This window comes from Scleropages formosus, chromosome 11 (genome assembly GCF_900964775.1).
Source record: "Scleropages formosus chromosome 11, fSclFor1.1, whole genome shotgun sequence".
Lineage (NCBI taxonomy): Eukaryota > Metazoa > Chordata > Actinopteri > Osteoglossiformes > Osteoglossidae > Scleropages > Scleropages formosus.
This window is the reverse complement of record NC_041816.1, coordinates 24,210,703-24,223,050: the sequence shown is the minus strand read 5'-3', so window position 1 is coordinate 24,223,050 and position 12,348 is coordinate 24,210,703. Positions and strand designations below refer to the sequence as shown.

Genomic DNA, 12,348 nt, shown 5'->3' with positions numbered 1-12,348 from the left:
CACTTAGCGTGACAGCATTTTCATAATCGCTGGGTTTCTGCCTCGGGGGACAGACCTTTGTGGAAGTGTGTGGTTCTTATTTCGATTCCTTCGGTTTGGAGCATGAAAAAATAATACTGATAAATTAAGATGTGTCAGTATGTTTTTCATATATTCCCACTTTTCTGCATTCCTGTCACCTTTTCCCACTTTTTTGTGTCAGTCGAGAGTTTTACATGGTGCCTAAAACTGACCAGCACGTAAGTGTTTTTAAAGACAGTATGAACTTTGGGGATTTTTGGAGGGGCTTAATCTGTAAATATGAGGTTATTAGTTGTGAAATAACGTCCGTTTAGCCTTTTCTGAACCCCAAATGTGCCTTAGAAATTCTCTGACCCCTGGTTTGTTGCTGACGAAGACCTTGAAAAGAACGTGTTAGCGCTGCAGTAACGCATAATATTTACCTGAGGACAGGAAGCATATTGCAGGGAAGCTGAAAAGACTAATACGATCTTAAAAGAGATTTTTTTTTTATTAAAAACATTTATTTTTTTAATTATTTCACAGACAACACACAGTCCATGCGTATCGAGCGCTGAGGAGATGAGGCTGGGGAGCGAGTCCGCAAGAAGAGCCGAGTAACTCTGACTGAGACACTTCTCTTAAACATACGAAAACCCATCCAACGCACATCGAATCTGCGCTCTTAGCTGCTATTTTCAAGCAGTTTTGAAGGTGTACGTTTGAATGAAATAAACGAAAAGTAAACTGGAAAAGAGGGCATTTTTACAGCGAAGCCGGAGCACCTCGCGAGCCCGGCGGTGGCGCGAGCCAGGCGAAGCGCGCGAGTGGGAGCGCGAGATCGAGCGCTTCGGCGCTGCAACTTCGACGGGACACTTCCGCGTAAATTCATGCGATTATCTCTTTCGGAGCCTGCGAACTGGCACCTGTTGCCCGTCGACGTGTATTCGGCGGGACGACAGCGAGAGAGAGAGAGAGACAGAGAGAGGGGGGGCTGACACGACACGGCCGCGCGCAAGAAGAAGCAGGCACGCACGCACTCACGCAGGCAAGCGACCGCGCCGGTGTGTCAGTCACCCGCCGCGTTTGTTCGCTCCTGAAACGGGACACCAGCCGGCAGCTGCAGCAGCCCGTCTTCAGCGATGTTCCACCGCTGAGAGCCGCTCTTTTTAAGTGGAAACTCGCGTGTCGCGGCGAATACATCCCTGCGCGCGCGCGCGTGCCCAACGGGGGGGGGGGGGACAGCGGGACGCTGGGACACACAGGGACACTCCCAGCTGTCAAGGAGGACAGTCAGTGCGCGGAGGTGCGCGCGCGTGTGCGCGTGTGCGTGTGTGTGAGTTTGTGGAGGGGAAGGGAGAAGAGCCCGGCAGCTTTTTCGCCTGGGAAAGGAGGGCGCGCGTGGAGCTGGAGCCGCCGCGAGGCGCTTCGCAGGTGCTTCCCAGGTGTTTCCCAGGTGGCTCGCGGTGTGTCCAGGTGGTCTCGGGGGGGGGGAGGGCGACCCCCGGCGAGGAGCCCACCCTGCGATGCGGTCCCGCTGAGCCCCCCGTTTGCCCTCCAGAAGGAGAAGTTGATGGCGTTTCCGAGGCGCGCTCGCCAGGATGGACGTGGTCGATGAAACCGAAGCTCTGCAGAGATTTTTTGAAGGTAAGAGCGCAGCACCTGCCCTACCCAAGGTGCTCTGAAACGCTTTACCGTGTGGCGTGTCTCTCGTGTTGTGGCGGGACGGTCCCCCTGCCTGGAGCTGGCTGGAGCCGCACCTGAGCCCCGCTCATCGCCGCTTCTCGTCCCAGGCTAAAAAGTGTCCCGAAACTTATTGTCGGGGCTCGTGGCTGCGTGGACACGCTTTTTGTCCACTTCCTTTGTGTTTTGTCTACTGGAAATATTGACTTCAATGTACTGCTTGTTCTCCTGCTCGTGAAAAGTGCACGCGCTCTTTCCTGTTTCTATTATTAATTATTAGAATGAATTCTAATGGAGCTTGGTCAGAGTCAGACTCTGATAAATCCATCAGAGTTTAGTTTATAATATTATGAATTATTAGAAACAGCAGCAACAACAGCAAAAGAAAGCAAGAACAAAAGCAAACTTAACTTTTCTTCTTCTTCTTCTTCTTCTTCTTCTTCTTCTTATTATTATTATTATTATTATTATTATTAACGCTACTGGTACTACTACTACTACTAATAATAATAATAATTATTATTATTATTATAATGATAGTAGTAGTAGTGTCATCTTCAGGGCCAATATCCCAATATTACAGGTAAGCTGTAGGATGTGACAAGATACAAAGCAATAGTCAGACATGCGGTAATGCAGGTAAATTGACTGGTTTTGGCATCAGAGTTTAGTCCTATAGGGAACATCACTAATCACGTTATTGATCGACACAGCCTTCTGCTGCACCTCATACAAGTCACTGGCGAGTTTAAAGCCCCTGCTGGAGGATGCTGGGTGTTTGTAAACAGTGTACTTAGGATTTTTCAGTTTGAGTGAGCAACAGAGGATGGAATAGATATTGGGCTTCCCTTGATTTTAGATAAAGAGAAATAGGAATTAAGTTTTTTTGAGTGCTTGCCATTAGATAATTTTTTTGTTCCCCTTCTAAATGCTTTTTTAAATTCTTTCTGTTCTGTTCTTCAGAACTTCGTAAATGTAGATATACGAGAGTTACGGGGGGAGATGCAAGGAAACTATTTGGAGAAAAGGAGATGTTAAGGGTGGGGGGGCTCTGTTTGGGACACCAAGAAAGTGGGGAGATGGAGTCTTGGGGGAGGGTTGGGGGGAGGGGAGAGGAATGACTGAGGAGGAAGATAAATGATGTGTTTTGTAATGAGTGAAGCAAGCCTGGAATGAGAAGGGTGAGAGAGGACTTGATCCATCCCAGCTGAGTTACCCAGGACACCTCCGCACCACCACTCTAACACAGTTTACAACTCCAGTTTTGGCAGTTCTCTTGTGCATCTTAACTGCAGATAAAACAAATATTAAAGTGCCTTCAGGAGTCTACTTTGCTGCATCCATATAACTCACTCTCTCACTTACTGGACAGCACCTCCACCCTTTAGATTTATTCACTTAGCTGACACTTCTCTCTAAAGTGACTTATGGTGTTAGTTGACTTACCATTATTTTTCCATTTCTACAGCTGAGTAATTTTACTGGAACAATTTAGGGTAGGTACCTTGCTCAAGGGTACTACAGCTGGAGAAGATGCTTGAATCTACAACTTTTGGGGCCAAAGGCAGCAGCTCTAACCACTACGCTACCAGCTGTCCCCCCCCGTGCTACCACCTCCACTCTTTACTCCTACTCCACGTCTTACTCGTCTCTTGTACCCGACTCTCACCAGTGATCTTAAGGAATGCTTACTTGTTCTGTTCCCCTTTTTACCCGTCAGCACCCAGTTTGCCCTATACACACGGAATAAGGGTAACAATGACACATCAATACCTCTCCAGCAGACATCCGTCAGTATCCATACCAGCATCATCTCAGTGTTTCTCTTGGCACTGTATTTTTGTGGTAAATCCATATCCATCCCAATAAATTGGATTGATGGAAAGGCAAAGATAAAATATGCTGGATTCAGAGCTATTCTGTAAGTGGGTTTATGGTTCCACCACTTTTCAATGTAAAATATGTCTTGTAGCTGGCAGAGTAGAGTGTAGAGCAAACATATAGCAACTGAAGCCTCTGCACTGCTGGAGGGTTGTAGTAATCATGCTCTACCAGTTACCCACAAGTGTTATTTATATGTATTTCATATACATACAGTGCTTTCAGAAAGAATTCAGACCCCTTCACTTTTTTCACATTTTTTTAATGCTGCATCCTTATGCTAAAATCATTTAAATTCATTTTTTCTCTTATCAGTCTACACTCAATGCCCCATAATGACAAAGTGAAAACATGATTTGAGACATTTCTGCAAATTTATTAAAAAATAAAAAAACTGAAATATTACATTGACATAAGTATTCAAACCCTTTGCTGTGATGTTTGAAATTTAGCTCAGGTGCATCCCGTTTCTATCGATCATCTTTCAGATGTTTCTGCACCTCGCTTGGGGTCCTACTGTGGTACATTAAGCTGATTGGACATGATTTGGAAAGGCACACCTGTCGATATTTGGTCCTACAGTTGATAATGTGTAGATTGATGAGGGAAAACTGAATTTAAACAATTTTAGCATAAGGCTGCAACATTAAAACAAACATGAAAAAAGTGACGGGGTATGAATACTTTGTGAATGCACCGTACACACACACATAGCTAGTAGCATAGTGATTAGATGCTTGCTTGGACTTGAAAGACCTGGAATCTTTCAAGGTGCCAACTTTCAATGCCTCTGAAATAAAACTTGCACTTCTTCCCTTCTTCTTTGTGGCTTATTGGTATTAATATGAGTAACGATGCACTTTCTTCCCACTGCATGTCACCTCTGTGTATGCAAGTCAAGAGCCCTGCTTAGTTTCTAGTTACTGTTTTCACATTGGTATTGAATGATCTAAAAATTATGTTTGTTTACTTAAAGTGGAGTTAAATTAAAAGTTTTTTAGCAGCTTAAGTAAAAAAGCTCTAAATAGGTCTCTGGCCATTTATCAGTGATGCTATCTAGAGTATGGGGTTGTTTTTGCTTTTGAAACCAGTCCGCCACAAGGCACCTCAAGCAGGACTCGAACCCCAGACCCACCGCACAGTGAGCCTCTGCCCCCCTGAGATAGATACATTTATGGACAATTTAGAATCACAAATTCACATGAACTGCATGTCTTTGGACTGTGGGAGGAAACCAGAGCACCCAGTAGAAACGTACACAGACATGGGGCGGGAGTAATACCCATCCATGCTGCCTCTATTTAAAAAGAAATTGAAAAAAAACTGGTTTAAAATATTAGTATTTCTTCTGTTTTCCCGGTTATGTAAATCAATACTGTCATGAATGTTTCTGGGAACTGGCCTTGTCCTTCATAGTTCTCCTTCATGGCACACAGCTACTTCACGTTAACATTCTTGCCGGCTTTACTTACATGTGTACATGGGTTTGTATAAGATTGTATAAGAAACCACCTGGGCAAACAAAGAGAGGCTAAAAAACATGACTGGGATCCAAGTGACTGTTACCAGTGCGTCACTCATTCACTGGTGCTGCGTTGATCTAAATCTAAGACTCTCCGAAATAAATAGTCTCTGACCATATTTTTGGGACTTGTGGGTGGACAGGCTATCGTTGACTTCTGCCGAATCTTGAGATTTGTGCGCTGCCAGAAGTAATATTGTCCTGGATTTACATTTACATTTACATGTATTCATTTAGCAGACACATTTCTCCAAAGCGACCTACTTCTCATAGAAAATACAATGTGTTCATTACATTAGCAGAAAGAGAGACGTAGATGCCGACGTGCGATTCTAAAGTAGTTAGTTTGTTTCTTTCCACCATATGAACCAACGTTCATCACACAAGTAGCTGCATAAAACTTTATCAGAATATCAGTGATTCCTTATAACCTTCATAGTAATGTTTTTTTTTGGAGATGCATATTAACAGTTACGTTACATTACAGGAGAAGCTGTGTAAAGGGTTATCTGGGCATCATCTTAAAGTTATAGAGCATGAACATTTACACCTTATATGAACTTAGTAGATCATGGGCCAAGTGAGTCTGGAAGAGGTGAGGTGGATGTTTATAACCATGCCTGAGGTGCTCGCTTCTGTTTGTTTTTTCTTTGCAGACTGTCTCCTCACTCAGATGTAAGGAAAGCGTTTTGACTTTTGCTGCATTCCACCCTTATTTTGAAGTTCCCACTTTGTTTTGAAGCATTAGGCTGTGCTACTCAGAGTAAAACTCTGTTTTACAGTGTTTCATTGTGAAAGGCTATACTGAATTTTAAAAGCAGGAGAGTAACTATTCTTTCCCCTTTATTAACTATAAATCTCCCATTAGTCCTCTAGCGCATCTTCTTTCATACATCTTTGCGTTCCTTTTCTGTTCTGAGTTTCCTTCTTTCTGTGTTACTTGTATCTCCTGTGCTGTTGTCTTGTTTCTTGTGTAGCCTCTTCATCGTGTGTTGGTACACATCTCCTGCTCCATGTTAAGCCAAAAGATGCTTATCGTAAGAACTCGAGAGCTGAACCGTTCTCGTCGCGGACTTTATTGTTGCTCCGCGAGGGATTCCGTACCACCGAGCCAGTCTTGATTCACCTTCTCACGTTCTGCTGTAGCATTCTACCCTCGCAAAGTTGTGTGCCACTTACTCTGTCTGAGGCCATTATATTATGTCCTCTCAAATTCCATAAACCGCGTGTAAAAGACATCGTACCAGGTCTCTGCTCGTGTTGTGAGGGCAATTTTTTTCTACATAATAAACTTTGCTGTTGGGTTCTGCTTGCTCAAAATTTTGGAATCTTGCAAAGTAATTAAAGAAGTTAACAAATGATGTTTAAAATGCTCAGCTAGAAGCCAGTTATTAAGTCATTTACTTACTGAGCTAAAGTAACTTACAGTAGGGGCAGCACAGTGGTGCAGTGGGGAGCGCTGGTGCCTCCCCACCTCCTGGGCTGTGGGTTTGGATGTGGTGTGGAATCCGGCTCAGTCTCTGTGCAGTTTGCATGTTCCCCCCTGTGTTTGTGTGGCATTCCTGGCAGCCTGAAGGCATGTCTTTCTGGTGAACTGAAGACTATAAGTTGCTGCTGGAGTGTGTTTGTGTGAGAGAACGAATGTGTGTGTCTGTGCTTGACTGGCGTCTCATCCAGGGTGTACCCTGCCTTGTTACCCTATAGTTTTGAGGCAGACTCTGGAGCACTGCAGTCCTGGATTGGACAAGCAGTGATTGATTGATTATTATGCCATCCAGTTGTTGACGGGCAGCACGGTGGCACAGCAAGTACAACTGTTGTCTCAGAGAGCCTAGGTTGTGTAATAGGACGTGGGTTCTGTTTTCCCCCCCTCAGTCTGTGTGGAGTTTGCATGTTCTCCCCATGTCCCACAGTCCAAAAACATACTGTTGAGGTTCACGCATAAAGTGTGAGTGACAGAGAGAGTGTGTTCCGCTGATGTATGGATGAGTGACCTAGTGTAAGTAGTGTATCTAGCAGTGTAAATCACCTTGGTGAATGAAGTGTGTGGGTTCATAACACTACATAAGAGTTCACTGGAAGTTGATTTAGACAAAAGCATCTGGTAAATAAGTGTAGATAATGGGTGGTAACAGTTGCATAGAAATTTTAAACTTTTTGACAGTTTTACACTTAAAAGTTTAGGTGACTGAAAATTGAGTTAACGTAATAGACTTCCTTCTGCAGGTGACTCTTTAACCCCAAAAAGGTCAGGATTTCACGTTTCCTTCTAGCGCTTCAAGTCAGATATCTGCCTGATGAGCACCAGATGAGAAACCCTTGTGAGATCTAAACCAGCAGCTTTCAGTTCAACCCATGTGTGTCTTTCAGAACTAATGTACCTGCTGTTGGGGTTATGATGCTTCTCCAACAACAATGTTGTGTAACATTAATTGTAATAGTTGAACACTAAAAACTACTTCATCCTGGAAAGTAAGTAGGTTGCTCTTCCCCTGAAGATGTCTTCAGAGGCCTTTGTCTTTTTGCACTCAATGGCCAACAGCAGACAGAGTAGCAGTTAGGATTGTTGCCTCTGGATGCTGAGGTTGAATCTCACATTCTGTTCTGGCGTGCATGACTGAGGGAGTACTTGGGTTACCCTAGTCAAAGTTGTTCACTTGTGTAAAAAATTACGTTTCTTCATAGAAAAGTACTAGCTAAACGAGTAATCGTATGTTACATTTTTTTCATTTAGTTGACGCTTTTCTCCCAAGTGACTTAAAATGTTAGTACTACAGTTATTTACTCATACAGCTGGGTAATTTACTGGAGCAATTAAGGGTAAGTACCTTACTCAAGGGTAACTACTATAGCTGGAGGTGTAACTAGGCAAGAGCAAATGCTCAAGAGTTATATGATAATATTTCCTTGTTTTTACATTGTTTTGTACGGACACTTTGGGAAATCATTGTTTCTTGTTACATCATTAACCATTGTTCACTGTGCTTCAGAGCAAGCAGGAAGAGGGCAACAGTTTCACATTTACTCATTTAGATGCTTCTTTTCTCCAAAGCAGCTTACAATTATTTACCCATTTATACAGCTAGGTCCTTTTTTTACTGATGCAGTTCAGGGTAAGTACCTTGCTCAAGGGTACTACAGCCAGAGGTGGGATTTGAACCTGCAACCTTTGGATACAAAAGCAGCAACTTTAACCACTACTGTACCAGCTCCCCCTGGAGTGCAGGTATTTATTTTATTTATTTGTCATATTGTACCGGTTGTAAACCAAGACTTGCATTTTGAAGTTTGATAAATTATTACTTTTTAAGTGAAGTAATGGACACCAGACAGTGTTTATATGACACAGTTACGCAGTTTAGTGTTTTACAGTTTTCACCTCGGGTGAATGTTCTGGTTAGTTTTGGGATAAATCTCTAATAAAATTGTCCATCCACCTTGGAAGAAGACTTAAACCATGATGCCCATTAAGGGAGACTGCAATACCACAGCCATGCTGACGGTAAAGGGTGAAAAAAACATTGCTTGTCCGTTAAATCGACTTTGCCGATCGGAACAGAAGAATGACTTCTAATGTTTTTGTTTTTCCCCTCACTTCGCATTTTTCACCCAGAGATGGGGCACAAAAAACATGATTTATTTGTCATGTTGCACAAGTTGTAAGCCAAGACTTGCATTTTGAAGTTTGATAAATTATTACTTTTTAAGTGAAGTAACAGACACAAGACAGTGTTTATATGACACAGTTACGCAGTTCAGTGTTTTACAGTTTTCACCTCGGGTGAATGTTTACAGCGGGAGTTCTGGTTAGTCAAACAGTTGTTTGATAAAGACCGAAACACTTTCCCAAGTGTCCCAGAAATGTTAAGAACATTCCAGCCTGAGAAACGAAATATCTTCATTAAACAAATCTTCGGTCCTTCAGTGCCAGAAGGAGACTTGCCGTTTGCTTTCGGTTTTACATCGAAACCGTGCGCCCGTTTCCTGCGGCCTTAGTCATTATTCAGTCACACCTACTTTTGATGCAGAGACCACTTTGAAGAGTTTTCACACACTCCTAGTGTGAAATCCCACATTTCTCGATGATGATGTGCTGTGAATTAATGTATAATTCACATGTAAAATTAGCCAAGAGCACAATCCCTGTTCAGAACACTGCACATTTTGAGGAGTCCATGATTATTTTTTAAAATTTTTGCATACCGTGTATCTGAATTTATTTCGTGAATCATGCGCTGAGAACTTCACAGCTTTTCGTAATACAAACATGCACAAATCGACTTCTTGTGATGTCTTTTCTGTGACTAGCAAGTTGCACAGTTCACCTAAAAGAGGGATTTTACTACGAAAACACGAGAGCTCTGGTAAAAGTGTGGCACAGCGCTGTGTACGACAGGTTGCTTGTTGGAATTTACAGTCTATTTTTTATCATGTTTATCAGCATTTATTAATCCAATCTACTGATCATCACTAGAAAATGTGTGGTTTTTGGTAACCGTGTACCTGGACTTGTTGCTTACCATCATTTGTCAGTCCAGATACGAAAAACCCAGAAATGTTAAGAACTGAAATGTTATGATCACCATGACAAATCATCATCACAGTCATGAGCCTCACCGTCATCATCATCATCACAAGCTTTGCAACAAAAAAATGTGTTTTTTGCTGGACCCCGAAGAAATAAATGGAACTGACGTTATTGCTGAAGGATGAAGGCTGAAAGGCATCAGAAAATATGACCTTTAGTTCAGTGTAGCAGCAACAAAAATGGCCCTGGTTACAGCATCTCCTATACTAATCCATAATGTGTACGGTATCAAAGGGCGAAGAAGGTTGATTGCAAGTTCTCTGAGGAGCGGGTAGGCATGATCAACAACTTACTTTGAGGCAGAGCTAGAGCAGTACATCATGGGAGAAGTCCTGACAGGGAGTGACAGTGACGCACCTGCGTGAGTGAAGATGGAACCCCATATATTTTACAACCACATGGGGTTAGGCTGCTTCTCATGGAGCGGTCATGACTTATTTATTTAACACAGGGCTGTATATTTTACTCTTGCACGTGTGTGGGAGTGCATGCGTATGGGAGCAGGTGTGTGTGTGTGCCAAACATGCCACCGATCCAAGTGTATCACATTTTAACAGCCTGTCAGTTTCCCTCTAACACACAAGGCATCTTTATGTGAAACAGCATGCAGAATAAAAGAGAAGGGGAAACTTGCTGTGCTACAGAGAGAAAACTCTGTTGACATTTACATTGATTCATTTAGCAGACGCTTTTCTCCAAAGCGACGTACATCTCCGAGGGCAATGCAAAATTATAAATGCTACCGTAATGTTTTTATATGCCTAAAAGGAACTGTGGCGCTTTCCGCTTGGGTAGGAAAAAGGTAAATTAGATGAGATGACATCTCAGGTTGGATCATCTTCGCACCATTCAAGTGATTGAAGATGACAGGCTGGAACTGGAATAGCGCATAAACAAAAATGATTGCATTCTTTTGCTCTGGCCTTAACGCAGCTTGCCAGAATTCAGCCAGAGTGGACAATACAAAGTCACAATGTTCTAAAACCTCAGTTATTCACATGTGTGTAAGTGGTTCATGTAAATTAAATGAACACCCTGGTTCATTAGGCTTGGTGTACACAGCACGACTCTGTTAACAGTAGGAGACATAGATGTAGCTTTTTTACATTTATTTATTTAGCAGATGCTTTTGTCCAAAGCGATTTCCAATGAATTCTATGTAGTGTTATCAGCCCACACACCTTATTCACCAAGGTGACTTACGTCACTAGATAGGGGACAGCTGGTAGTGTAGCGATTGGAGCGGCTGCCTTTGGACCTGAAGGTTGCTGGTTTAATCCCCACCGCTGGCTGCAGTATCCTTGAGCAACATACTTTACCTCAATGTGCTCTGGTAGTATCTCCCAGCTGTATAAACGGGTACGTAATTGTAAGCTTGTAATAGTTGTTACCTTAACATTGTAAGTTGCTTTGGAGAAAAGTGTTGGCTAAATGTGTAAATGTAAGCTACACTACTCACAATGGGTCACTCATCCATACATTAGTGGAACACACTATGGGTGAACCTGAACAGCATGTCTTTGGACTGTGTGAGTAAACCAGAGCACCCAGAGGAAACCCATTGCAGATACAGGGTGAACATACAAACTGAGCAGAGATGGAACCCATATCCTCTTGCACTACCCAGTCACTCCGAGACTGCAGCACTACTCACCATGCTGCCCGGTGTTATTGTTTTTGGAGCTTTGGTTATGCCCACCATACATGTGCAGTCCATGCGCTGAAGACTGACTCAACATGCACCGGACTGCTGCTTGTCCTATGGTGAAGTGTACCTCATGAAATCAGTGCTCCTTTCTACTGCCACTGAAGAAAGAGAGGTTCATGGGTAGGAGTATCAGTGATTGGGTGGTTTGGCTGCAACTGAAGTAATTTAATGGTGTCTGTGACACATACATGTATACATACACGAGACATTAAATTGCACTGCACATTCCTGGCATACCGCAGTGGCCATTTAAAAAGCAAGACGGGAGACCAAAGTCTTGTTGCTGTTTCATTCCTGGCCTCCATTAGTGTGACATTGTACAGACTGGACAAGAGTGAGCGAGGGAGGGCAGAACTCAAGGTGAAGCTGCGGTGGGGGCTCTGGATTGGGGCAAATAAGCATCTCCGCAGACACACACTCAAAACTAAAATGCAGACTCCGAAGTACAAACCTGTACTGGAAAGGAGCCCTTGTAAATGCGAGGCACAGCTCCCACTCATTCCCTCTCACACACCCTACGAGAAACACGCACAACCGCACACGCGCAGTCCAAGAAGATGAGGTCTTACCACCAAGACGGCTGTATCAGCCCTCCCTGTGTTGACTTGACTCTGACCGTGGTCTGGAGAGTGTCAGACCAGCAGGTAATAAAGGATTTGAAGCAGCCTTCAGCTTGAGCAGCGCCGAGACCCCCCAGCCCAGCGAGGGCCGACCCCAGCAGGATCAGCGACCCTCCCCTGATGAATAACATATGGTCTCATGGGGCAGCTGTGACCCTCACTTTGGGACGGGGAGTAACCTGCTCCATGGATGAAGACCTAAATCTCCCAGCTTGGCATGGTGGGGAAAAGGGGGTCGGGGGGGGGGTGTGTGTTCATGCTGCAACCGTGGAGTTCACAGAAACGGTACGCATTGTGTTTGAGCACTCAGGCCTAAAACGCTCTTGAGGTTTGCTTGCCATTTACT

The 12,348-nt window shown here is 43.6% G+C and overlaps 1 protein-coding gene across 3 annotated transcripts in view; it reads left to right on the top strand.

The window, feature by feature from the left end:
* Positions 1 to 1,267: 1,267 nt before the first annotated feature.
* myrf (myelin regulatory factor) overlaps positions 1,268 to 12,348 on the top strand; it is a 56,495-nt gene continuing 45,414 nt past the window's right edge. For all 3 annotated transcript variants that reach the window (XM_029256517.1, XM_029256518.1, XM_029256516.1), the window contains exon 1: positions 1,268 to 1,647. In XM_029256517.1, coding sequence (XP_029112350.1) covers positions 1,602 to 1,647 — 46 coding nt within the window. In that variant the 5' untranslated portion in view covers positions 1,268 to 1,601. The remainder of the gene's footprint in view (positions 1,648 to 12,348) is intronic.